At 50.3% G+C, this 25,376-nt stretch overlaps 1 protein-coding gene across 1 annotated transcript; it reads left to right on the top strand.

The window, feature by feature from the left end:
• The first annotated feature begins 19,570 nt into the window (after positions 1–19,570).
• On the top strand, positions 19,571–23,284 carry LOC123180965 (uncharacterized). The gene is made up of 3 exons (XM_044593165.1): positions 19,571–19,977; positions 20,078–20,143; positions 21,742–23,284. Exon 3 carries the CDS (start codon positions 22,024–22,026, stop codon positions 23,224–23,226), a length of 1,203 nt encoding a protein of 400 aa, XP_044449100.1. The 5' UTR covers positions 19,571–19,977; positions 20,078–20,143; positions 21,742–22,023; the 3' UTR covers positions 23,227–23,284.
• Positions 23,285–25,376: the final 2,092 nt, after the last annotated feature.

Below are 25,376 nucleotides of genomic sequence, written 5' to 3'. Positions count from 1 at the left end.
GCATGTCGAGAACGGTCTCTATGTGATTAACTTTTCGGAGCAACCCACTAAGACCGCGACATGCCTAATGGCTAAAGTTGACGTGGGATGGCTTTGGCATCGCCGTTTAGCCCATGTCAATATGAGATCTTTGCAAAGTCTTCTCAAGGGGGAACATGTCCGTGGACTAACGAACGTTAGTTTTGCCAAAAATCGTGCTTGCAGTGCTTGTATCGAAGGAAAGCTTCATGAGAAGGCTCACCCTCCCACGACTCTTATTTACTCGAAGAGGCCATTGGAGCTCCTTCATTTGGATCTCTTTGGGCCTCCATCCTTTGATAGTCTTGGGGGTAGAAAGTATTGCTTGGTAATCGTGGATGACTATTCTAGATACACGTGGGTGTATTTCTTCAAGAGGAAGAGTGAGACCCAACAAACCGTCATTGACTTTGCAAATGAAGCCCAACGTCAACACAATGCAAAGATCTTGACAATAAGAAGTGACAACGGCACCGAGTTCAAGAACTACACCTTGGATGAGTTTCTCAGTGATGAGGGGATAAGGCATCAATATTCCGCACCTTACACCCCTCAACAAAATGGTGTTGCGGAGAGGAAGAACCGGACGTTGATGGATGCGGCAAGGACCATGATGGCGGAGTTCAAGTCTCCATACAACTTTTGGGCCGAAGCCATCAACACCGCGTGTCATGCTTCAAATCGGCTCTATCTTCGCAAAGGCTTGAACAAGACTCCATATGAGATCCTCACCGGTAACAAGCCCAACCTCAAGTACTTTCGGGTGTTCGGGTTTAAGTGTTTCATTCTCAAGAAAGGTGTTCGTTTGTCTAAATTTGAGACTAGAGCTCATGAGGGCATATTTGTTGGTTATGCTACAAACTCCCATGCTTACTGTGTTCTCAATAAGTCCACGGGACTTATTGAGGAGACGTGTAACGTGGAGTTTGATGAAAATAACGGCTCCCAAGTGGAGCAAAGTGGTACTTGTGATGTAGGTGATGAAATTCCTCCCCGAGCCATAAGAAGAATGGGTATTGGATATATCCTACCCATTGAGGAACCCCTTGTGGCCGAAGGAGAAGGACAATGCTCCACTCAAGTGGAGCCATCACCAACCCAAGACCCACACGCTTCCGAAGAACAAAGTGAAGGCCCTCAACCTCATGAACAAGATCAAGGGCAAGATCAACCTCAAGATGGTGGTGATCCACCAAATGATGCCCAAGGTCAAGTTCTTCCCCTCGAGCTAGTTCAAGATCAAGAACAAGCTCAAGACGACGCTCAAGATGATCAAGTAACCCCTCCTCACTTCACTTCCGAGGAGGAATTGGAGCGTCGTGCCGCTAAGATCGCTTCCAAGCTCACCACCAAAGGTCATCTCATGGAGAATGTGGTTGGAAGCCTAAGAAAGGGGGTAAGCACTCGTAGACAATTAGCAAACTATTGTGAACATCATGCGTTTGTTTCTTGTGTCGAACCCCAAAAGGTTTATGAAGCGCTTGAGGACCCGGATTGGCTCAACGCCATGCATGAAGAACTCAACAACTTCGAACATAACCAAGTGTGGAAGTTAGTGCCAAGGCCAACCGGGAATCATAATGTCATTCGAACCAAGTGGATATTCAAGAACAAGCAAGATGCTCATGGAATCATTGTTCGCAACAAGGCTCGTTTGGTGGCACAAGGCTACTCCCAAGTCGAGGGTATCGACTACGGTGAAACCTTTGCCCCCGTTTCTCTCCTTGAATCTATTCGTTTGTTGATTGCTTATGCTTCTCATCATAATTTCACTTTGCAACAAATGGATGTGAAGAGTGCTTTTCTTAATGGTCCCATAAATGAGTTGGTATATGTCAAACAACCCCCCGGGTTCGAAGATCCCTATTTCCCCGATCTTGTGTATCAACTCCACAAGGCACTCTATGGCCTTAAACAAGCCCCACGTGCGTGGTATGAGCATCTTACGGAGTTGTTATAAGATCGTGGATTCGAAATCGGGAAAATCGACCCCACTCTTTTTACTAAGAAGGTCAAAGGGGAGTTGTTTGTGTGCCAACTATATGTTGATGATATTATTTTTGGTTCCCCTAACAAAGCTTTCAATGAAGAATTTGCCGCTCTCAGGACCTCAAAGTTCAAGATGTCTATGATGGGAGAGTTGAAGTTTTTTCTCGGATTCGAAATCAAACAAAGAAGAGAAGGAACCTTCATCAACCAAGCCAAATACACTCAAGACATGCTAAAGAGATTCAAGCTAAGTGATGTCAAGCCGGCTTCCACTCCAATGCCCACCAAGTGCCAACTTGACATTGATCCCAATAGTAAAGCGGTGGATCAAAAGGTATATCGCTCTATGATTGGATCCTTGCTTTACCTTTGTGCATCTAGACCGGATATCATGTTGAGTGTGGGAATATGTGCACGGTTTCAAGCCGCACCTAAGGAAAGCCACTTTGTGGTGGTCAAGCGAATCTTTCGATATTTGGCTCATACCCCAAACTTTGGCCTATGGTACCCAAGAGGAGCAAACTTCAAGCTTGTAGGTTATTCGGACTCCGATTGGGCGGGAGACAAAGTGGATAGAAAGTCCACTTCCGGAGGGTGCCAATTTCTTGGTTGCTCTTTGGTAAGTTGGTCTTCTAAAAAGCAAAGTTGTGTGTCTCTCTCGTCCACCGAAGCGGAGTATGTGGCGGCCGGAAGTTGTTGTGCAGAACTCTTATGGATGAGGCAAACTTTAAAGGATTACGGTGTCATTTGTGACAAAGTGCCTCTTTGGTGTGACAATGAAAGTGCTATCAAGATTTCTCTCAACCCGGGGCAACACTTCAAGACAAAGCATATTGAGATTCGGTATCACTTCATCCGGGATCATATTAGGCGAGGGGAGATCGAGCTCAACTATGTCAACACTCATGATAACCTTGCAGATATTTTCACGAAGCCATTGGATGAAGCAAGATTTCGCGAGTTAAGGCATGAGCTAAATATCATTGATTCGAGCAATGTGGTTTGAACCTTTGCACACCCCTCACATTCATTGTGCTTTCTTGTCTAGGTGTAGGCATGGACGTAGGGGGAGTGTTGTTCTCTCAATGAACTTTCCCTCCCCCCACAATGCATAAACTGATCTCACTCTTTCACATTAGCCATTTTTATGGTACTTGTGCTTCAAAGACGAGCTTTGGTCATGGGCCCAAGGATAATTCTTCGCGATGCCATACCAAGTGACTCAAACATAGGTGGCCTCAGCCACCGCCCTCTCGTATAGAGGCGTGTGATTCTTGTTCTCTTGCTAGTGCTCTTGTTGGTCTTCTTGCCGGTGTTTCCCGTCTTTCGTTTTGCACCATATGTGTTGAGTCTGGTTTGAGTTGCGCTGGGCGGTACTACCGTTGGGCAGGAGCGGTACTACCGCTGGAGCGGTACTACCGCTCCACGGAGCGGTACTACCGCTTATACGGCTAAGCGGTACTACCGCCCCTCACCACGGTACTACCGCTGAGGGGTGGGGCCAGGGGGTTAAGTCGTGGGCAGGGGTGGTTTCCTCCACCCCATACCCATTTGCTTCGTCCCCTGGTTCCTCTTCCTCTCTCTCTCCAGCGCCATCTCGCCGCGGGAAGGCTCCGGCGGCCCTCTGTCTCCGAACCGTTCCTCTCCATTTCCTTCGGTGGAGTCGATCCCCACCTCGTCCTCTTGCCATGGATGCAGGTATTGCCCCCGTTCCTCTTCTCTTCTTGTCTAGTTTTCAGATCTCGTGTTTTAGGGGCAATAGTAGTTGCATCTCTAGATTTTTGGCCAAATCTAGGCTTGAGTAGGTTGGAGAAGGCAACTAGACTCTTTGGATTGATGGTTGGTAGGTTTATTTTTGAATTTGGCATCCCCGGTAGTGCCGGATCTGACCACGGCAGTAGGGATCCGCCGTGCCCCGTCTCGGGCGGTACTACCGCCCATCTGGCACGGTACTACCGCTGGAGCGGTACTACCGCTCCACGGAGCGGTACTACCGCTTATGTGGCTAAGCGGTACTACCGCTGAGCAGGCACGGTACTACCGCTGGATGCCCAGTTCCATTGTTTCCTACCACATGTTGATCCATCTTTGTTGTGTTTATTTGGTTTTGATCGTTCCTTCTGGTTGTTTCTTGTGTCCGTGTGTTTGGTTCCAGGTGATGAACATCCTGAGCAGCAAGTCCGCCGTGTCAACCCCGGGCGTTCAACGTCGAAGCGGTACCGCTCATCTGAGACGGCAGGTGGTTCTTCCAGTGCTCCACAGCCGGCAGGGGGTGCTTCCTCAAGTGCTAATCCTCCTCACAAGAAGAAGATTGCCAGCCGATCGAAGCCAAGTGGCAAGAAAGTGACTGAGATGTCTAGCAAGGAATTCTGGGACAGGCGTCGGCGCAACCCCTATGAGGAAGACCAAGAACCCAATCTTGTCAACCGCCCGTTCTGGAACCGGTTTCAGTATGCCACATACTTTGATGTGATCAAGGCTAAGAAGAATCTCTTTGTCAATGTTCATTCCATCAACACGGATGCTATGGAGAAGGACCTTGAGTACTTTGGTGATGCCCTACAGATGTGCTCTCAGTTGAACATTCTCAGGATCATGCAGCTCAACAAGGACTTTGATGCAGATTTGCTGGCACAGTTCTTTGCCACTGTTCACCTAGGAACTGACGCAGACAGGACTCTGACTTGGATGACAAATGGAAAGGTGCTAGCTGTCAAGTGGCAGGCCTTCATGGGGCTGCTTGAGGTGGAAGATCAAGGGCTCGAGACTCCAGTTGGTTTTCGTCCTCACCAAAATGTCACCTCCACTCACAAGCAAGCCCTCTGGCCCTACTGTACTCGGAAGGTCCACCCTGAGACCAGGAAGGAAACCTATGAGTTGTCTACCTATCTGGACATCCTTCACCGTATCTTCCGCGAGACTCTCTTCCCTCGTATTGGGAATCTGGACATGGTACACTCTTACCTTGTGGACATGCTTCTCTTCTGCCAGCGTGAGAAGGACGCAAACACCGGCGAGTCCCTGGACATCTCTCACTTCATGTGGTCTGAGCTTCTGGCGGCTGTTTCTGAGCGCAAGTGCTCAATTTATGGTCCGTTCATCATGTTGCTTATTGAGAGGGCCTGGAGACATACCTATCCTGAGGAGCAGCTGGAAACTGGAGAGTTGGTCTCTCATGAGATCAAGCGTCTGAGAAAGAAGGATAATTGGGGTAGATCTGGAGCTCCATCTTCTGCTGCTACCATGGAGACCGAGGACGAGGCTGATGCCGGTGATGATGATGAGGATTATATGCCTCCTGGGACAGAGCCCTCTGCAGCAGAGCCCTCTTGGGCAAAGAAGCTCAAACGCAAGATGAAGAAGCTGTTCTGCATGGAGTCTCATGGTCAGTACATGACTCATGTGGCTGAGAAGAAGGCAAGAGGACGTCACAAGGAGCTGATGCATCAGATGGGTGCGACAGTCACCAGCGGCTCTGAGGGTCAGATTACTGAGGAGGAGGAGTGGGTCCAGCAGCACTGTCCGTGGACCGACTCAGATGCCGAGCAGTTTCCGGGCGAGGACGGCAGTGCAGATGATCACGCAGAGTCCTGATGTTCGAGATCCTCAGCATGCTCTCACCTGGAGCCGTAGGGTAGCTCTTTGCCCCTTTTGGTGTCTCGATGCCAAAGGGGGAGAGAGTTTAGGGATTTGCGTCGTTGTGTTGCGAGTGTGTCTTTGCCTTTGTGCTTTCGTTATGTGCTACTTTGTGCTTTGCTTGGACCTTGTGCTTTGCTTGGCTTTGTGTTCAGTGAGACTTTAGTTCGAGTCATATGGTGTGAGACATATGCTACCCTATCATTATCATATCTTTATCTTTGTCTCTAGTCATTTGATATCTCATGAGTTATATGCTTCATTATGTTATATATCCTGCTATCTTGTATCTCGCTTAGGTTGTTGGTCTCTAAAATACAGGGGGAGTGTTGATCCTAGTATGTGTGTCGTGCAGTTCAAAGCACTTATCTTGATGGCACACATCTAGGGGGAGCCCGTCTATATTTTAGAGATTTGGGGTTTGCTTATGTCCTTTGTTTTTTCCCAGTTGTGCAAATCCCGTATTGTCATCAATCCACCAAAAAGGGGGAGATTGTAAGGGCATATTTATCCCTAAGATGTTTTGGTGATTGATGACAATGCTTTTGCGGACTAATCGTGTGCGTTGAGTGTTTTTCAGAGATTCATCCTTTTGGCACGAGCCGATTTCCTCCCCTCGGAGCTTAAAGCGAAGACGGTGTAGTCCTTTCGGATTAGTTTGGTGGACTAGTTTCATAGGGATCACCGTACTATCAAGAGGGGGTCCGTTTTGGAAAGGCTAGGGCGGAATCATCACGTACACTTTCTTTGCCCCTCCCTCCGAGCCTTTCCGTTTCGATGATGGGCTTGGTTCTCCTCTCTTTGTGCCCTCTCTAGTCCCAGCGGTAGTACCGCGGGCCAGAGCGGTAGTACCGCTTGGGTGCTACAAGCGGTAGTACCGCTCTGGAGCGGTAGTACCGCCCAGAGCAGTAGTACCGCTAGTAGCCCCCATGTGTGTACTAACTCTGGTCCCAGCGGTAGTACCGCTTGGGTGCCACAAGCGGTAGTACCGCTCTGGGAGCGGTAGTACCGCTCCAGAGCAGTAGTACCGCTAGTGGCCCCAAGCCGTAGTACCGCGGTGGTCTCGTGCTAGTACCGCCTCGATTCGAGGGCTCCTTTTTCGTGTCGGGTTTTACGGTACTGGCCGCGGCTGTGGGGGGCCGTAGTACCGCTCATGTGCGGTAGTACCGCCCTCCCTCCGCGGTAGTACCGCTGTGGGCCAAGCGGTAGTACCACGTTGTGTAGCGGTAGTACCGCTTATAGTGGCAAGCGGTAGTACTGCTGGCACAGCGGTACTACCGCTCTCTTCGGGGCAGAAGGGGGGTAACGGTTGGTTTGTTCCCCCCACTATATAAAGGGGTCTTCTTCCCCAAAGTTGATTTACCTCTTCCCCCAAAAGCTTCATTGTTGCTCCAAGCTCCATTTTCGCCCGATCTCTCTCCCTAGCCAATCAAACTTGTTGATTTGCTCGGGATTGGTTGAGAAGGCCACGATCTACACTTCCACCAAGAGAAATTTGATTCCCCCCACTTATCCCGAGCGGATCTTGTTACTCTTGGGTGTTTGAGCACCCTAGACGGTTGAGGTCACCGCGGAGCCATAGTCCATTGTGGTGAAGCTTTGTGGTGTCGTTGGGAGCCTTCAATTAAGTTGTGGAGATTGCCCCAACCTTGTTTGTAAAGGTCCGGTCGCCGCCTTCAAGGGCACCAATAGTGGAATCACGGCATCTCGCATTGTGTGAGGGCGTGAGGAGAATACGGTGGCCCTTGTGGCTTCTTGGGGAGCATTGTGCCTCCACACCGCTCCAACGGAGACGTACTTCCCCTCAAAAGGAAGGAACTTCGGTAACACATCCTCGTCTTCACCGGCTCCACTCTTGGTTATCTCGTTCCTTTACTTTAGCTAGTTTACTTGTGTTATATCTCTTACTTGCTTGCGTGCTTGTTGTCGTTGCATCATATAGGTTGCTCACTTAGTTGCATATCTAGACAACCTATTTTGATGCAAACTTTAATTTGGTAAAGAAAAGCTAAAAATTGTTAGTTGCCTATTCACCCCCCCCCCTCTAGTCAACTATATCGATCCTTTCACAAGCTTTGTAGCGCTCAAGAGAACCATCGGAGCGTGTCTTAATCTTGTAGACCCACTTGCAGGTGATGGGGCGAACACCGGAAGGAAGGGAAACCAGCTCCCATGTACCAGAGCGCTCAAGGGCAGCAATCTCTTCTGCCATCGCAAGCTGCCATTCAGGTTGAGTCATGGCAGTCTAATAGGAAGTGGGCTCAGCAATAACAGAGAGACCATACCGAGCAGGAGAGTAGCGATCAGGCGGGGGGCGAGGCCGAGCCCGGAGGTTGTGAACCGGGGGAGGCATGAGGAGAGGTGCACCAGAGGTGGAAGGCGCGTCAGGGGAGACATCCTCAGAACGAGGGCGACGAGTATAGTGGAGAGGGAACGGTGAGAGAGGGCGACGGACTGGAGATGATGGTGGAGAGGTGGAGGAGGAGGATGGAGAAGATGGGATCGGTGGTGAAGGAGAAGAAATGAGAGGTGCCGGAGAAAGAGATGACACAGGAGGCACATAGCAGGGTGTATCGGGAAGGAGAAGGAAAGAGAGATCGTCCACAGAGAAACACGAGGAAGAAGGACGTGGGTAGTAGGAACGAGACTCGTCAAAAGTCACATCATGCGAGATGCGCAAGCGACGACCCACAGGATCCCAACATCGATAGCCCTTGTGCTCATCACTGTAACCAAGGAAAACACACTCAACCGACTGAGCAGTCAGTTTGGTGCGTTCTCGGGGGGCAAGAAGAACATAGCACACACATCCAAACATACGGAGAGCGGAGTAGTCAGAAGAGCGACCAGTGAGACACTCCAGAGGAATACCACCCTGCAAAGCAGTCGATGGCTGAATGTTGATGAGATAGGTGGATGCAGAAATAGCCTCAGCCCAAAAATGGGGTGGAAGGGAAGCAGCAATCATCAGCGCACGAGCCGTCTCAAGCAAATGAAGATGCTTACGTTCTGCAACGCCATTTTGAGCATGAGCACCAGGACATGAGAACTGGGCAAGAGTACCCTGTTCCGCGAGAAAACCACGCAACAGCTGAGAGATATACTCTCCAGCAGAGTCAGCACGAAAAGTACGAATGGGCGTGGAAAACTGGGTACGAACCATGGCAGCAAATCGTTTGTATATAGAGAGAACCTCGCTACGAGATTTCATGAAGTAGAGCCAAGTGTAGCGAGAGAAATCATCAATAAACAAAACATAGTAGCGATGACCACCTTTCGAATCAAAGGGAGCAGGACCCCAGACATCAGAATGAACTAAGTCAAAAGGACGCTGAGATACAGACTCACTAGTAGGATAAGGTAATTGAGTCTGCTTGACAAGTCTGCAACCATTACAATGTAAGGAGACATCTCCAGATACAGACCCTAAGAGGCCCTGACGAACTAACGAAGACAAGCGAGAGCCACAGATGTGACCAAGACAATGATGCCACTGCTGGAATGACGCAGACGAAGAGGCAGCAAGAGCATGGGAGTTGGCAGAAGTGGTGGCAGCGGAAGGAACACAAAGCCAGTCAACCTCCCAAAGGCCCTCTGACTCACGGCGCCGGGGGCCAGCACCAACCAAAGCCTTGGTGCGACGATCCTGAATGGAGCAAGAGTCGGTATCAAGAATGACATGACAACCAGAATCAGTGAGTTGGGCAGCAGAAAAAAGATTCATGGTAAGGCGAGGAACATGGGAAACACTAGGAACAGAAAAGGATGGAGTGGAAAGAAGACCACGACTAGCAACAGGAAGAGGTGTGCCATCGGCGGTAAGAACATTAACAGTTGAATAAAGGGGTCGGAGAGAAGACAACACAGAAGAATCAGAAGACATATGAAAGGAGGCTCCAGAATCCAGAACCCACGAGGATGTACCTGACTATGTAGAGGCCTGCGGTGATGTAGAAGGGGATGCAGTCATAGCAGCGGCTGAACCAGTCGACGAGGAGCCAGAGGAGGCAAGTAGACGCTTGAGGCGTACAATGTCCTGGTCAATGAGTGACTGAGTCGAGGAAGACGCAGGAGGGCCACTGGAAGGAGAGCGTCTCTGGTCTCGCTTCTTCTGGCGAGAATCAGACTCAGGGTGACCTGACCGGGAGCAGTAACCACAGAAAGTGTCACGGTGTGACGTACTCTTCTCGGCATAAAGAGGACGGCTCACCCCCCTGAAGGAGTGGGCAAGAGTGGTGGGGCAGTGAGGCGAGCAGATGACACAGGAGCTCGGGTGGCCAACACTGAAGGAACCACAAGTAACCCAGCAGAGCGAAGACGGGTCTCCTCAGCACGAAGCTCAGCAAGTGCCTCCGAGATAGGAACATGACCACAAGCAAGTAAGTGAGCCCGTCGGGGCTCAAACTCGGAGCGGAGACGAGATAAGAACTCATGAACCCTCTGAAACTCCAAGTCAGACCGCGTAGTCTGACAGCAGCGGCAAGTGCCACAAACAACTGTCCTCACTGAGTCAAGCTGACGCCAGATGGCAGAGCACTGTGAATAGAACTCATCAACAGACAAGTCACCCTGCTAAAGAGCATGCTCCTGACGCACCACAGAGAGGTATAGAGCATCGCCAGAGGGCTGATAGCGCTGACAAAGATAGGACCACATTGCTACAACGGTGCCGAGGCCCATAAACTCCGAAGCAAACTGAGGAAGGACACTCGTAGTGAGAACGGCAGTAGCCCGAGCATCATCATTGCACCACTGAGTGTAAGCAGACAGATCATCCCAGTAGACAGAAAGAGCATCAGAATATGCGGAGACCTGCTGATCATAAGCGTCAACCGCAGCATCATCGAGAGCCTTGGCGGCTCCCAGTCAGCCTGAGAAACATCAACAGTAAGGACCGGAGGCACTGGTGGGATTGGGGCCACTGGCGCAACAGGGCATGGCGGACAAGGGACCTCGCCAGAGAGAACACCCCACAAAAGGAGTCCACGCATATGGATGCGCATGAAGCCCACAAACTCAGCATAGTTGGTGCCATCGAAGATCACCGAACAGTGAGGAACAGCCACATAGCCCGAAGATGACATACTGAGATATCCCTCCTTCTGTTTTTTTTTGGAGTCAACGGGAACAGTAAATCCCGATCGGGATCAAGCGGGATCGAGCAATTGCTCACTGGATCGAGCGCCCGCTCGCGGTAAGCCCCCACGCGCTCGCTGGATCGAGCGGCCGCTCGCGGGAAGCCCCCACGCACACTCCCGCAGGCGCGCTCGCACGGCCAGGCGAGCAGAGGCCAGGGACCTGCGGCAGCAGCAGGAAGCAGGTCCGGCGAGAAGAAGAGGAGCGGCCGGGCCGGTCCGCAGCGGAGGCGCGAGGGAGCGGCCGGCCGCCGAACGAGCTTGAGGCGACGAGGCGGAGCAGTTGCTGGTTGGGAAGGACGGCGGCCGAGACAGGCAGCTGGGTAGGGCGGGACGAAGAGGAGGCAGCGGGATCCGTGACGAGGGGTGGCCGGCAGGGCAAGAGGCGGCAGCAACCGGGCCGGGGCAGTCGGATCCGCGACGGGAAGGACCGGAATCGGGAGAGAAGCTAGCACGGAGTTGCAGCGTGCGGGAGAGAGGGGAACCTAACATCTGATACCATGTTGGATGAATAGCAACTGACTTTACTGAGGGCCAAAGGCCAATACATATACATGTGTGGCAAAGTGCAGGAAACCCCTTATACAATGGGGATAAACCGAAAAGAGATTATACACATCTAACAAAGAACACATAACTCCAAGCTTTCTCTAGAGTCTAGACTAGATGGTTGATGCAACTGACATACATTGCTAGCAAAATATTTCAACTGATCAGAGTTTTGAGTTGGCTCTCAGGCAAAACAATGATAAGCATTGTTAAACCATGGTTTATCTTCGCTCCAGTTGATTTGAAGCTATGCTTCCTTACAAAAAAAACTTGTCTCCACTATGCTATCCGGCCACATGCATCACCAAATACGTACTTTTTTTTGAAATCACCCAGCATGGCTGGGTTTCATTTCATTTAGCAGGGAGAGAGGTTACAAAGGTTGATCAAGCGATCATGATGGTGAATTGAAAAAGGAATACATTCGTCTTCGAGCCCCATTGTTCCAGGCCATCGAAAAAACGAAGAACCCGAAAACACTTAAGGAGATCTCTCACGTCACGTCCCCGAAGGGCTCCTGAATGCATCTTGCACCGGCTAGTCTCCATTGCTCCATGTCGCGCTTGCACGCTTCTGTAATGTGCCTTGCATCGGCTTGCTTTCCTCTGAAAATGCAGGCATTGCGCTCCAGCCAAATATGCCAGGAGATGAGGGCGATCATAGTCTTAGTGTCTTTCCTGTGTCCTGGAGTCACGGCAGATACGATCCTTTGAATTTTATCCGTCGTCGTTGTGCCCATGCTCCACACCTGCTGGGTCAGCGAGCTGCACCCCGTCCAGGTAGCCGCAATGCGCCAGGCCTGCAGCGCAATCGGGCATTCCCAGATCAGGTGTAGTGAGGTCTCGAGGTTGCGCATACACATGGGGCAGAAGTATCCATTCTCCCATCCTCTCCGTTGCAGGCGGTCATTGCACCAGAGCCTGTCCAGATGCAGCAGCCAAAGGAACATCTTGATTTTGCCTGGAGCCCAGATCTTCCAGATGAGCGTTCTGAAGCTGCAAGGTTGGGTTCCGTCGAACTGGGCATTGTACGCCGAGCTCGCCGAGTAGTTGCTCGAGCTGCAAAGCTTCCACTTGATCGTGTCCGGGATCTCCGGCTCCAGGTTGAGGCCAGCTTGCCTGATTTCCCTTGCCAACTGCACCACTTGTTGGGCGATGCTGTTGTAGTCGCCATGGCGAAGGTCGAGGATCCACCGATCACCGGACAAGGCTTCCTTGACGCTTCTGTTTTTGCGGATGGATCTGGCGAACAGAGTGGGGTAGGCCAAGCAGAGTTGCCACCCTCCAAGCCAAGAGCACGACCAGAAGGAGGCAGTATCCCCGTTCCCAATGGTCACCGTCGTGGAAGCCGCAAAAAGAGCTCGGTCAGTGCGTCACAGGGCATACCAATGCCAACCCAGGGCCTGGTTGGCTGATTCCAGGAAAGCCAGAGCCATCGCAGCCGCAGTGCCCGGGTGAAGCGACTGAGGTCAGGGATGCCCAGCCCACCGTGGTGCTCTGGCTTGGTCACCGTGTCCCAGCTAACCTTGCATTTGCCACCCGTGATCTCTTCGTCTCCCGCCCAAAGAAAACGCTGGCGTGACTTGTCTATCTCCTTGAGGAATTTCTTGGGTATTCGCAGCGCCGTGAGCGCGAAAGTCGGCACGGCTGAGAGCACGCAGCGTATGAGAACGCGATGGCCTGCCAGCGGCATAAGCTTGCCCTTCCAGCCTGCGAGCCTCGATCTAATTCTATCGAGGATGAATTCTAGGTGGACTAGCCTAACGCGCCCTAAGGTGACCGGAAGCCCTAGATATCTGATCGGGAGAGTCGCCGTGTCGCCACCGAAGTTTTGCAGAACGTCCTGGACGTCTATGTCGCTGCAACTAATGGGGATCGCCGATGATTTAGAGAGGTTCACACATAGGCCCGTCGCGTCGCTGAACAGTTGGAGAAGCTCTAGGAGGTTATCTATCTCTGACCGCGCGGGGTTGATGAAGATGATAGCGTCGTCGGCGTACAAGCTTGTCCGCATCAGCGCCACCGTGCCCGGAATGGTGTTCAGCACTCCCGACCTGGTAGCAACCTCTAACAATCGATGGAGGGAGTCGATGCAAAGAATAAAGAGGAGCGGCGCGAGCGGATCATGCTGCCGCAGACCTCGCTGATGCAAGAAACTCTCGCCAGGGTCGCCATTTAGCAGGCAGGCCGAGGAGGAAGTTGACAGGAGGAGTGCCACCCGGTCTATCCAACAAGAGGAGAAGCCTAGCTGCTGAAGAAGCTCCATCATGTACTCCCAAGATACACTATCAAAAGCTCTAGAAATATCAAGCTTGAGGAGGAGGGCCGGTGTTTTATTCCTATGCAGCGCCCGGACGGTGTTCTGAACATAAAGATAACTATCGTGGATACATTTCTTCCTCTGAAAAGCTGTTTGCGCGGGGGAGATGATCCGAAACCCTATGATCTGGTTTTCCAGATCGGATGATGGCGGCACTGCGGTGTCGTTTCTCTCTTGGGGGCATCGTTTGTGGAGCAGTACTGGAAGTCAGAGGTAGGAGGTGGAGCAGTTTCGTCTTGCACGAAGCTTCGGTGGAGATGTCAAGTCATGCCTGGCCGACGGGTGCTACGCTTTGTCATGCCTGGTCGGCAGGTGCTACGCACGACAGATCTTCCAGAGACTTCAAGTTGTGTCGGCTGGTGGTCCTTGGCGGCATGGTGCTGAGGTGTACCGGCGGCGACTGCGACATGCGAAGCAGTTCGCGCGCAGGGAGGTGGTGACGTTAGGCGCCGTGGTGGTGTCAACGGCGGCTAAATCGGGCAAGGATGATGCGTCAGTACAGCTCTGAAGATGGAGAGGTGGCAGTTGGCGGCGGCGGCCTCTGAGAGCGCGCCGGACCGGTGTGTGCCCCATACCCGGCAAGTGGCTTGGTTGGGGCCTCAGGTCTTAGATGTTAGGCTTGACTGCGAGGTCTGTGATATTAGGCCCGGACTATCAGCATCCCTTCATCAACTGGATTGGAGTAGCGACAGATGTTGCCTAGACGGTGGCTTCAGACTTACTGTTGTATTTCTTTGTACGGTCTTTTGTGAATAATTAATAAAGTGGTTGCATGCATCGCCCAGATGCAGAAGCCGGGGGTCTTCCTCCTTTTCTAAAAAAACGTCTCATGGATAGCACCTTAGTGATCAGCTTGGCTATAGAGTGGATGAGGCTGATGGGCCTAAAGTCGGTTATTCTCATGGCCCCGTCTTTCTTCGGGATGAGAGTGATCATGGCCGTCTTGAGTTCAGCAAAATTGCCATCTGCCAACCTGTAGAACTTGTCAAAAACCGTCATGACATCATCCTTGATCGTGCCCCAACATGATCTGTAGAAGATGCCCGAAAAAGCATTGGGTCTTGGCGCTTTTTCTGCTGGGGAGGCCTGGATAGTAGCCCAAACCTCCTGTTCAGAGAATGGGTTGTCAAGCCTTTCGTTTTGTAGCCTTGGCATGTCTAGCTCATCCCAATTGATGGATCTTCTTTTGACCTCCTTTCTGGCTTCCCTTTTCTGCCTATTCGGCACAAAGCTTTTTCCTGTAGCAAGTTAGCAACATATACATAAAGCAAGAAAGAAACATAAACAGGAAAGAAACATGATGATTGTCTTAGCTCACGTGGGTAATAACATGGGTCTAATTTGAACATTTATAAGCACGCTTTCAGCACTAATTTAAGCTGTTGCCAACTTCTGCAGGACTTAACTTGGCTTGCTGACTAAATAATACTACCTCCGATCCATAATAAGTGTCGCAGTTTTGAACTTACCCCAGTTCAAAACTGCAACACTTATTTCGGATCGGAGGGAGTACTATGTTAAGTTGCCTTCTGCTTTTTGATCACACAACTTTTTCTTCGAGTACTGAATTTGACTTGTATCATTCGTAAGAATTGTGGATTCTTCATTCCAGCCCAAAAGATCTACTGTGCATCATAACTTTTGCTTATGTCACACATTATCTTTTATTGGTTAAGCTAAGGAACTCTCCCGTGTGTGCAGGCAAATAGTGCCCATCAGGACCAAAACAATTAAAGCCAGTCAAAAGAATTAGTAGAAATCTTGAAGGGAGAAATACGAGTGTATGTCCGAACTCAGGAGCAGAAAGAGCAGGAAAATAAATAAAATCAAGTATCATAATCTGGTGAGCAAGTGAAAAAGGGAATAGCAAGAACATCAACTCAAGAGGGCACTAAGCATAACAGACCTGATGGAGAAAAGCAGAGGAAGAGATGCCCTCTTGGCGATCTCATCAGCTTCCTTGTTTGTGCCGCGTGGCACATGTTGCAGTTCCAGGCCCAAGAATTGCTTCTCCATTTTGCGCACCTCCGCGAGGTATGCCTCCATGTGCTCGTCCCTCGGCTCGTACACCTTGTTGGAGAAGTTGACGAGGAGCTGAGAGTCGCCCTTGATGGTGAGATGCTTCACCCCCAAGGCTGTTGCAGCCTTGAGGCCGGCGATCAACCCCTCGTACTCCGCGATGTTGTTGGAGACCTTCTCGCCCCGCTGGAAGCATAGCTGCACGGCGTAGTATAGCTTGTCTTGGGTGGGCGAGATGAGCACGGCACCAGCCCCCGCGCCTTGGCGTGCGAAAGCGCCGTCGAAGTACATGACCCAGCCATCTGGCTCTTCACTTCCTGGCGTGAGGGATCGGCTCTCGCCTGCTTCGGGCTCCGGAGCGTCGGTCCATTCTGCCACGAAGTCGGCGAGGGCGGCTCCCTTGATGACCCCGGTTGTGCTGAACTCCAGCTGAAACGCTTGCACTTCGATGTTCCACTCAGCGACTCTTCCCTTAGCGTTGGGGCTCCGGAGCACCCTCTCCAGTGGGTAGGCTGAGACGACCTTAATTGGGTGGCCTTGGAAGTAATGACGCAGCTTGCGTGAGGCCACTAGGAGTGCGAGCAAAAGCTTATGTGGCATGGGATATCGTGCTCTTGCGTCCCGTAACACCGTGCTGACAAAGTACACCGGGTGCTCAACGAGGGCGGGAGCGTCGATAGAGCCTGTGGCCTCCGGAGGTTGTGGCGCCTCCTGAGGTGGGGGGACCTTAGGAGCTTGGTCACCCATCGGGGCCTCCGCAGGCCCAAAAACGTCATCTTGTAGGGCCTGATCATCTGCGGGCGTCGTCGTGGCTTTAGCGGCACCGTCTTGGTGCCGCGACGTCCCTGCTAAAGGTGCGGCATTACGCGGCGGGCTCTTGGCCTGGCGCTCCTCCCGGACAGCCACCAACGCCGCGCTGGCGGAGTGGGGCGTGGTGGCCTGGTAGAGCACCAGGGGCTCAAGGGGACGAGGCGCTACCATCACCGGGGGGTTGGTCAAGTATCTCTTGAGGTCTTGAAACGCCAGGTCGGCCTCCGGGGTCCACTCGAATGGGCCCTTCTTCTTCATCAGCTTGAAGAACGGCAGGGCGCGCTCCCCCAGCTTGGAGATGAAGCGCCCCAGCGAGGTCACGCAGCCCGCGAGCTTTTGCATTTCCTTGAGAGTTTGCGGCGGGCTCATGTCTTCTATCGCCTTGACCTTCTCCGGGTTAGCCTCGATCCCCCTGTGCGACACGAGGAAGCCCAGTAGCTTGCCAGAGGGGACACCGAACATGCATTTCTCCGGATTGAGCCGCAGGTCCACCTGGCGCAAGCTGGCAAAAGTTTCCTCTAGGTCCTGAATGAGGGTCCTTGCCTCCCGAGATTTTACCACGATGTCATCGACATAGGCTTCAACGTTTCTCCCTAGCTGCTGGCCCAGGGCGTTGTGCATCAGCCGCTGGAAGGTCGCCCCAGCGTTGCGCAGTCCGAACATCATGCAGGTGTAGCAGTATACCCACACGGGGTCAAGAAGGCCGTCTTCTCCACGTCCTCCACCACCATCTTGATCTGGTGGTAACCCGAGAAAGCGTCTAGGAAACACAGCAGGTCGCACTCGGCGGTGGAGTCGACGATCTGGTCGATGCGCGGAAGCGGGAACGGGTCTTGAGGACAGGCTTTGTTGAGGTTGGTGAAGTCGACGCACATGCGTTCCTTCCCGCCTTTCTTGGGCATGACGACGGGGTTCGCCAGCCACTCCGGGTACCGGACCTCGCGGATGACAAGAGAGTGCCACAAAAGCTAGAAAGTTCTATAGGATGGCGGTTCGACCCGCAATGTTGTATGGCGTTGAGTATTAGCTGACTAAAAGGCGACATGTTCAACAATTAGGTGTGGCGGAGATGCGCATGTTGAGATGAATGTCTTGCCACACAAGGAAGGACCAAGTCCGGAATGATGATATAAGAGATAGAGTTGGGGTAGCACCGATTAAAGAGAAGCTTGTCCAACATCGTCTGAGATGATTTGGGCATATTCAGCACAGGCCTCCAGAAGCATTAGGGCATAGCGAACGACTAAACCATGCTGATAATGTCAAGAGAGATCAGGGTAGATCAAACTTGACATGGGAGGAGTCCATAAAGAGAGATCTGAAGGACTGGAGTATCACCAGAGAACTAGTCATGGACAGGGGTGCATCAAAACTTGCTATCCATGTGCCAGAACCATGAGTTGGTCGCGAGATCTTATGAGTTGCACCTCTAGTCTACCCCAACTTGTCTCTACTCCTATAAAAGACTCAGTTGGTGATGATGGTGTGTCTGCCATCCGTCATTTCTGGCCATTAGATCTGTATCTAACGACTGTGAAGAAAGTTGTGGCCTTTTTGCAACAATATCTCACTTACCGAAAAAGGCTTTCGCCCCGCTTTATATATAAAGCAAACCACCAAGCCACAAGGTCTAACAAGAGTTCACACGGACGCACGCACACACACAGCCGCACTCATGGTAGCACAACACATACTCCTATAAAAGACTCAGTTGATGATGATGGTGTGTCTGTGTCGGATTCTGGGTTCCAGCAAACCCTTGAGGTTCGAACTCTGGGATGCGCACGAAGAACCCTCTCTCCCTAGCTCGCTCGCACTACGATCTCAAGGCCCAGCTCGACGAACCCAAGGAACAAGAGACACGAGAGTTTATACTGGTTCGGGCCACCGCTGTGGTGTAATACCCTTCTCCAGTGTGGTGTGGTGGATTGACTTGTAGGCTGAGGATGAACAAGTACAAGGTATGAACAGCCTCCTGAGGAGAGGTGCTCTTGAGGTCGGTGAGGAAGTGTGTGTGAGGATGGTCTGAATGATCCGTCCCTCACTATGGTGGTGGCTAGTCCTATTTATAGAGGCCCTGGTCCTCTTCCCAAATGTTATGCGGGAAGGGATCCCACAACGGCCAATTTTGAAGGGAGACAACTAGTACAAGTTATCCTGACAAAAGGTGGTCTTCGCCTGCCAAAGGCTCTGATGGTGACGCTGTTGTGGGCTCCGTGGTGACCTCCGTCCTGCCGTCCTGCTGGTCTTGGTCTCGTTGCCTCGGGACTCCTCGCCTGATGCCTCTTTAGCACCAAAGAGGAAACTGGTACACTACGCCCACTGGCGCCCGCCTGGCCTTGGTCGTCATGACTCACGTCACATGGACCTCGCGAGGTGCCCCTTGCATAGATATCTCCGCTCCTCGGGAGCCAGCCTAGTGAGGCTGCCCCTGAGGAGGTCTTGTGCCGCCCGCCTCGCGAGGCCTGGCCCCAGATCTGCATCTAACGACTGTGAGTAAGTTGTGTCCTTTTTACAACAATATCCCACTTATGTATTCCAATTTACAAAAAAAACTTAGTATTTTGAAACTAACCACATTCCTCCCTTACTTCGTCAAAATAACCCAAGAAATATATTTTAAGTGAAGCATAAGATATTTTTAATCATATATGTATATCAAAACTAGACTATTTTCTTTCAAATTTATGAATATGTAGTACTACTTCAGATCCGTTGCAAAGCACGGGCACATTGCTAGTTTGGGACTAGACTTTATTTTTGGTGTGTTTGTATTGTTGCTCCAACAGACTTTATTATTTCCTTTGCTGCACATGCATTTGTTGTATGGTTGTTTCGACAGAGAGTAAGTGCGTATCAATTTTAAAAAGGAAATGGAAACGTGAAGAAAACGCAAATTGCTTAAAAAAAAGACCTATGCCGTAGGGCATGGGCATGACTTGACCTGGCGTGCTACTGCTGCACTGGGAATCTCACACTATTCACTCACGCACGCGGCAGCGAAGGAATCCAAAGGGGTTCAGGCACAACCATGCCCATCATATTAAAGCAGATTCTGTAGTTTTACGTGTCATTTTCTTCACACGTGGCTACGAGATCAGACTGAACAAGACACCGTAGTAGAAGAATACATCAGGTTTTTTCCTTCTTCTAAAATGCTGCTGCTGCTCACAGCATTAGGCCAGGCTTCTATTTTCTGCTGCATGCGGTGACGAGATCAGACTGTAGAAGAATACATCAGTTACTTGTAGCATTACAAGACAAGGGGGGTGGGTGGTTGCACTCACAGCGTCAGGTGCTGCTGCTCCACTAGACACAAACCACTCTCTGGCTTGCGCTGCTAGACTGCCACATTCCAGCATTTACTTGTGGCGACTGCCTTGAGTGGGATCTGGGAAGGATGGATGCATCAGCTGCAGCGAGAAATCAGTTCAGAGTTTAGCTGATAGCCAAGAAAGCTGGTGTTCAAGCAGTTGGGCTGTGCTGCAGAGAAGAAGGCAAGGTAGGGCAGATGCACATGATGTTGTACTTCCTTTCATATCCTTCTACGATCCACAGCCGTGTCTCTTTCATGGGCTCATATCTTGCTCTATCTTTTTCAGCCGGACAATCTCTCATTTCCAGGGCATGCATCTTCACGCACGGGAGAAAACTGGGAACAGTTGAAGGTAGTGTCTTCAAGAACACACAACTCCAAGCTTTCTCTAGAGTAGATGGTTGATGCAATTGGCATACACTGCTAACCAAATATTTCACTTGATCAGAGTTTTGGGTTGCTTCTTCTTCTTAGTTTCTTTTTTCCCCTTGGGTTAGAGAGTTTAGATGTGTGGTCCTTCTCTGCTTTGCTATTTCGTCCGTACAGTCTTGTATCTTCTTTGCGCTCTTGTAGATAATAATAAGCCTAAGGGTTATTACAGCTCTTTTGTCGATGGACCTGAATAGCATTTCATTTCATGCGGCCCAGATCTTTCACAGAGAGGTTAGTAGAACCAAAGGCCACATATTGGCCAGCATGTCATGCGGCAGTGTTGTGCCCCATAGCTCATCGACGTCCCCAGATATAGGCGCAATACCCAAGCGCTGCCAAGCTCTATCAGCTAGAGGGCATGAAATGAAAGAGATGCGATGTGTCTTCACATTGCTCATGGCACCAAGGGCACACATTGTTGGTGATGATGTGCTTGTGTGCGAGGTTGGCGTGGGTGTTGAGCCTGTTTCTGAAGAGTAGCCAGGCGGAGACTTTAAGTTTTCTGGGCACCTGTGCCCTCCAAATGATTGGAGTGTTCCTGTCGAGCTCAGGTTGTCTTAAACAGAAATGACACGCATTTTGATGTGTGTTCAAGAAAGAAAGAAAAGGAGTTTGAATCCAGGATCATAGAAAAGAACTGATTTTAAACTGTGATTTACAAATAGCTTGGTGCGTCTGCGGTCTGCACTATGCTATCCGTCCACATGCATCACCAATTACAGACTGGCCGCCTATTCTGCACCAAAGCTTTGTGCTAAAGTGGCGAATAGGCATCCTAGTTCATTTGCTACCCTCTTGTGTATCCATTTGCAGTCGATCATAACAGTTCAAGAAACCTGGAATATTGAACTGCTACTGCCGCTGTCCCATACGGCACAACAGCAGATTGGTTAATTTCTCAGCTCCCTACACCACACCGTACTCGATGACAGTGATCCAGACCAACGAAGTATGATCTCTGGTAACCAAGGCCCGAACACATCCTCCTTCACAAGCCTTGAGCCTGTTTACTGATCAAAAATAGCTGCGCACCTGGGTGCCATGTACCCATCAGGATGATGCAGCTATTTTTGAATTGGGAATCAAAGTTCGCATAGCTCTAGTACTAGTTCCTTTCACAAGCCTTGAGCCTGTTTGTATTAACAATGTAAAAACAGCTGCCCTGGTGCAGCAATTGAAGAACAAATGACTGAAGCAGACAAGTAGGCAAAAACATGGGTTTAATTTGAATTTTTATGGGCATCTTCAACACTAATTTTAATTGTTGCCAATTTCAGCAGGTCTTAACTTGGTGTGTTGACTTTAAAATATAATCAAGTCAGCTGCTGGATATTTATTATAGTTTTGAAAGTGTTGCGTTAACGAACTCATTTTGCTGTTTGGCCTCATATATTTTATAAAAAGAACTGTGAGTTATTATATCGAGCCCAGAAGACCATTCATGCACCCTACATACTTTTGCTTATCTAGCACATTATTCTGCTTCGGTCAACCTAACAAATTCTCACTTGTGTGCAGGCGAGCAATTGCCAACAGGGACCAAGACAATTAGAGCCAGTCAAAAGAATTATTAGAAAGTTTGTGTGGAAGAAAAGTATGACCAGAACTCAGGAAGAGCAGAAAGAGTAGGAATACCAGTATAATTTACGATCACTACATTATCTATCGGAAGAACAATATACTCACGGGCTGCAGAAGAGGTACAAGCAAAAATAAATTGTAGACAGTGCCAAGTGTTAAGGGCAAATGAGGACTTGATATTGAAAAAAATCATGTACTGGACTCGATATTGAAAAAATCATGAAGGGCAACTTCAATCTAACGAATCAACAAATGCTGGACTCGATACTGAAAAGATCGTGTACCTGCCTATATTGCCAAGCGTTAAGGGCAAATTCAAACTATCAACCAGCACAAGTGACAGAATCATCAGTTATAGACAGTGCAATAATGGCTGACCGGATGATGAAACAAAGACCACGGGATGAATTAACAAGAACAGCACGAATGAAGAGGAAAGCACAAATTCAACTCAAGAAGAGCAGCAAACGTGCTAGAACCAATAACAGTGAAATAGGCAAGGATGATAATTCCAATGCCATTAAGATATGGAACTTTGGGGGACCAACATACATCTGCGAACACTGCCATGCACTTATGTGGCATGAAGAAAGACTACAATCTTATGGATGTAGAAAGCCAACCTTTGGGATATGCTGCAAACGAGGACAGGTTATCTTGCCACCATTGAAAGAACCGCCACCATACCTTACGAGTTTGTTGACAAGAGATGGAGGAAAAAGATCAGCAAACTACCGAAAAAACATTAGGTCTTACAACTCCATGTTTGCATTCACATCAATGGGGGGAACTCTAGATAAGCAAATAAATAAAGAGCGTGGACCTTATGTTTTCCGACTGAATGGCCAGAACCGCCACCAGATAGGCACCCTGCTACCTCAAGAAGGAAATAAACCTCGTTTCCAGCAGTTGTATATCTATGACACGAATAATGAGATCCAGAACAGGGTAGAAGCATCAAGATCTGGTGAACGTGATGCCTCACTAGATGAAACAATTGTCAGTGGCCTACAGAGCATGCTCGACGAGAATAACACACTAGCACAATCATTCCGAATGGCAAGAGATAGATTTAAAGAAGATGACTACAACAACTTCACTCTACCTTTACTTGGCAACAGGGATCAAGATGGGAGACAAGATAACATGCCATCAACATCGGAAGTTGCTGCACTGATAGTCAAAGATCCAACCCAAAAACATTATGGGTGTGACATTGTTCTCGAGTACAAAGATACGAAACCTAAAAGGATTTCAGAAATCCATCCAAAATTCATGGCCATGCAATACCCGTTGCTCTTCCCATATGGAGAAGATGGTTATAGACTTGGAATCAAATACAACAAAAAGAAAGGTGTGAGTAACAAGAAATATATCACCATGCTGGAATACTATGCATATTGTTGGATAATGAGCAACTAACTTTACTGAGGGCCAAAGGCCAATACATATACATGTGTGGTAAACTGCAGGAAACCCCTTATACAATGGGGATAAACCGAAAAGAGACTATACACATCTAACACCCCCCCTCAAACTCATGGTGGATCAACAACACTGAGTTTGGAGAGGAAAAAGGCATGCTGCGCTCGAGTCTGTGCCTTCGTGAAGAAGTCAGCCAACTGTAACTCAGAGGGCACATAGTGAAGAGCGAGAGTCTGATCCTGCACAGCAGCACGCACGAAGTGGGCATCCACACCGATGTGCTTAGTGAGCTCATGCTTCACTGGGTCACGCGCAATACTGATAGCACCAGTACTGTCTGACAGTAAGGGAGTCGAGGTAGCAGCAGACACACCAAAATCCTCAAGTAACCACCGTAACCAGATCACCTCAGCCGTCAGCATAGCCATGGCTCGCAACTCAGCCTCTGTACTCGAGCGAGAAACTGCAGTCTGTTTCTTTGTCTTCCAGGCAATAAGAGAGCCACCAAGAAAGACACAATAAGCAGACAGCGAGCGGCGATCAAAGGGATCACTAGCCCAGGTAGCATCAGAGTAAGCCTGGAGCTCAAGAGAACTGGAGCGGGGAAAGAAAAGGCGCTGAGAGATCGTGCCACGAAGATATCGTAGAACACGGAGGAGGTGACTATAGTGGACAAAGGTGGGGGCTGAAACAAACTGACTCAGGATGTGAACAGGATAGGAGATGTCAGGACGCGTAACAACAAGATAGACAAGGCTACCAACGAGGTGACGATAGCGAGTGGGATTAGGAAGAGGGTCACCATCAGAGGCACGAAGCTGAACATTGAGCTCCATAGGAGTCACAACGGTGCGGTCATCACTGAGAGCAGCTCGAGCGAGAAGATCCTGAATATATTTCTCTTGAGATATGTAGAAGCCGTCAGAGGTCGAGGAGATCTCAATCCCAAGAAAATAGCGAAGAGGACCAAGATCAGTCATGAGGAACGGGTCGTGAAGGCGAGCCTTAACAAAGGCAATGTAGTCAGAGTCGTCACCAGTGATGATCATGTCATCAACATAAAGAAGGAGAAGAGTCCGACCACGAGGAGACGTGTGAACAAACAACGCGGGATCATGATCACTGGGCAAGAAACCAGCGGCAGTCACCACAGAGGCGAAGCGCTCAAACCAGGCGCGAGGGGCCTGTTTAAGACCATAGAGGGAGCGGCGAAGTCGACAGACCATACCGTCAGGAGCATAGTACCCCGGTGGTGGCTGCATGTAAACCTCCTCACGCAACTCGCCATTGAGAAAAGCATTCTGGACATCAAGTTGAGAGATAGACCACTGACGAACAGAAGCCACAGCAAGGAGAGTGCGGACAATGGTCATGTGAGCCACAGGAGCGAATGTCTCATCATAATCGCGTCCCTGCTCCTGCTGGAAACCACGGGCCACAAGACAAGCTTTGTAGCGCTCAAGAGAACCATCGGAGCGTGTCTTAATCTTGTAGACCCACTTGCAGGTGATGGGGCGAATACCGGAAGGAAGGGAAACCAGCTCCCATGTACCAGAGCGCTCAAGGGCAGTGATCTCTTCTGCCATCGCAAGCTGCCATTCAGGTTGAGTCATGGCAGTCTGATAGGAAGTGGGCTCAGCAATAACAGAGAGACCATACCGAGCAGGAGAGTAGCGATCAGGTGGAGGGCGAGGCCGAGCCCGGAGGTTGTGAACCGGGGGAGGCGTGAGGAGAGGTGCACTAGAGGTGGAAGGCGCATCAGGGGAGACATCCTCAGAACGAGGGCGACGAGTATAGTGGAGAGGGAACGGTGAGAGAGGGCGACGGACTGGAGATGATGGTGGAGAGGTGGAGGAGGAGGATGGAGAAGATGGGATCGGTGGTGAAGGAGAAGAAATGAGAGGTGCCGGAGAAAGAGATGACACAGGAGGCACATAGCAGGGTGTATCGGGAAGGAGAAGGAAAGAGAGATCGTCCACAGAGAAACACGAGGAAGAAGGACGTGGGTAGTAGGAACGAGACTCGTCAAAAGTCACATCACGCGAGATGCGCAAGCGACGACCCACAGGATCCCAACATCGATAGCCCTTGTGCTCATCACTGTAACCAAGAAAAACACACTCAACCGACTGAGCGGTCAGTTTGGT

The sequence above is a fragment of the Triticum aestivum genome, chromosome 1D (genome assembly GCF_018294505.1).
Source record: "Triticum aestivum cultivar Chinese Spring chromosome 1D, IWGSC CS RefSeq v2.1, whole genome shotgun sequence".
In the NCBI taxonomy this organism is placed as follows: domain Eukaryota; kingdom Viridiplantae; phylum Streptophyta; class Magnoliopsida; order Poales; family Poaceae; genus Triticum; species Triticum aestivum.
The sequence above is the reverse complement of the archived record's forward strand: the minus strand, read 5'-3'. Positions and strand labels throughout refer to the sequence as shown.

Coding starts and splice junctions, on each gene's coding strand:
- LOC123180965 (XM_044593165.1), top strand. CDS start 22,024: ATGAAGGGCAACTTCAATCTAACGAATCAACAAATGCTGGACTCGATA.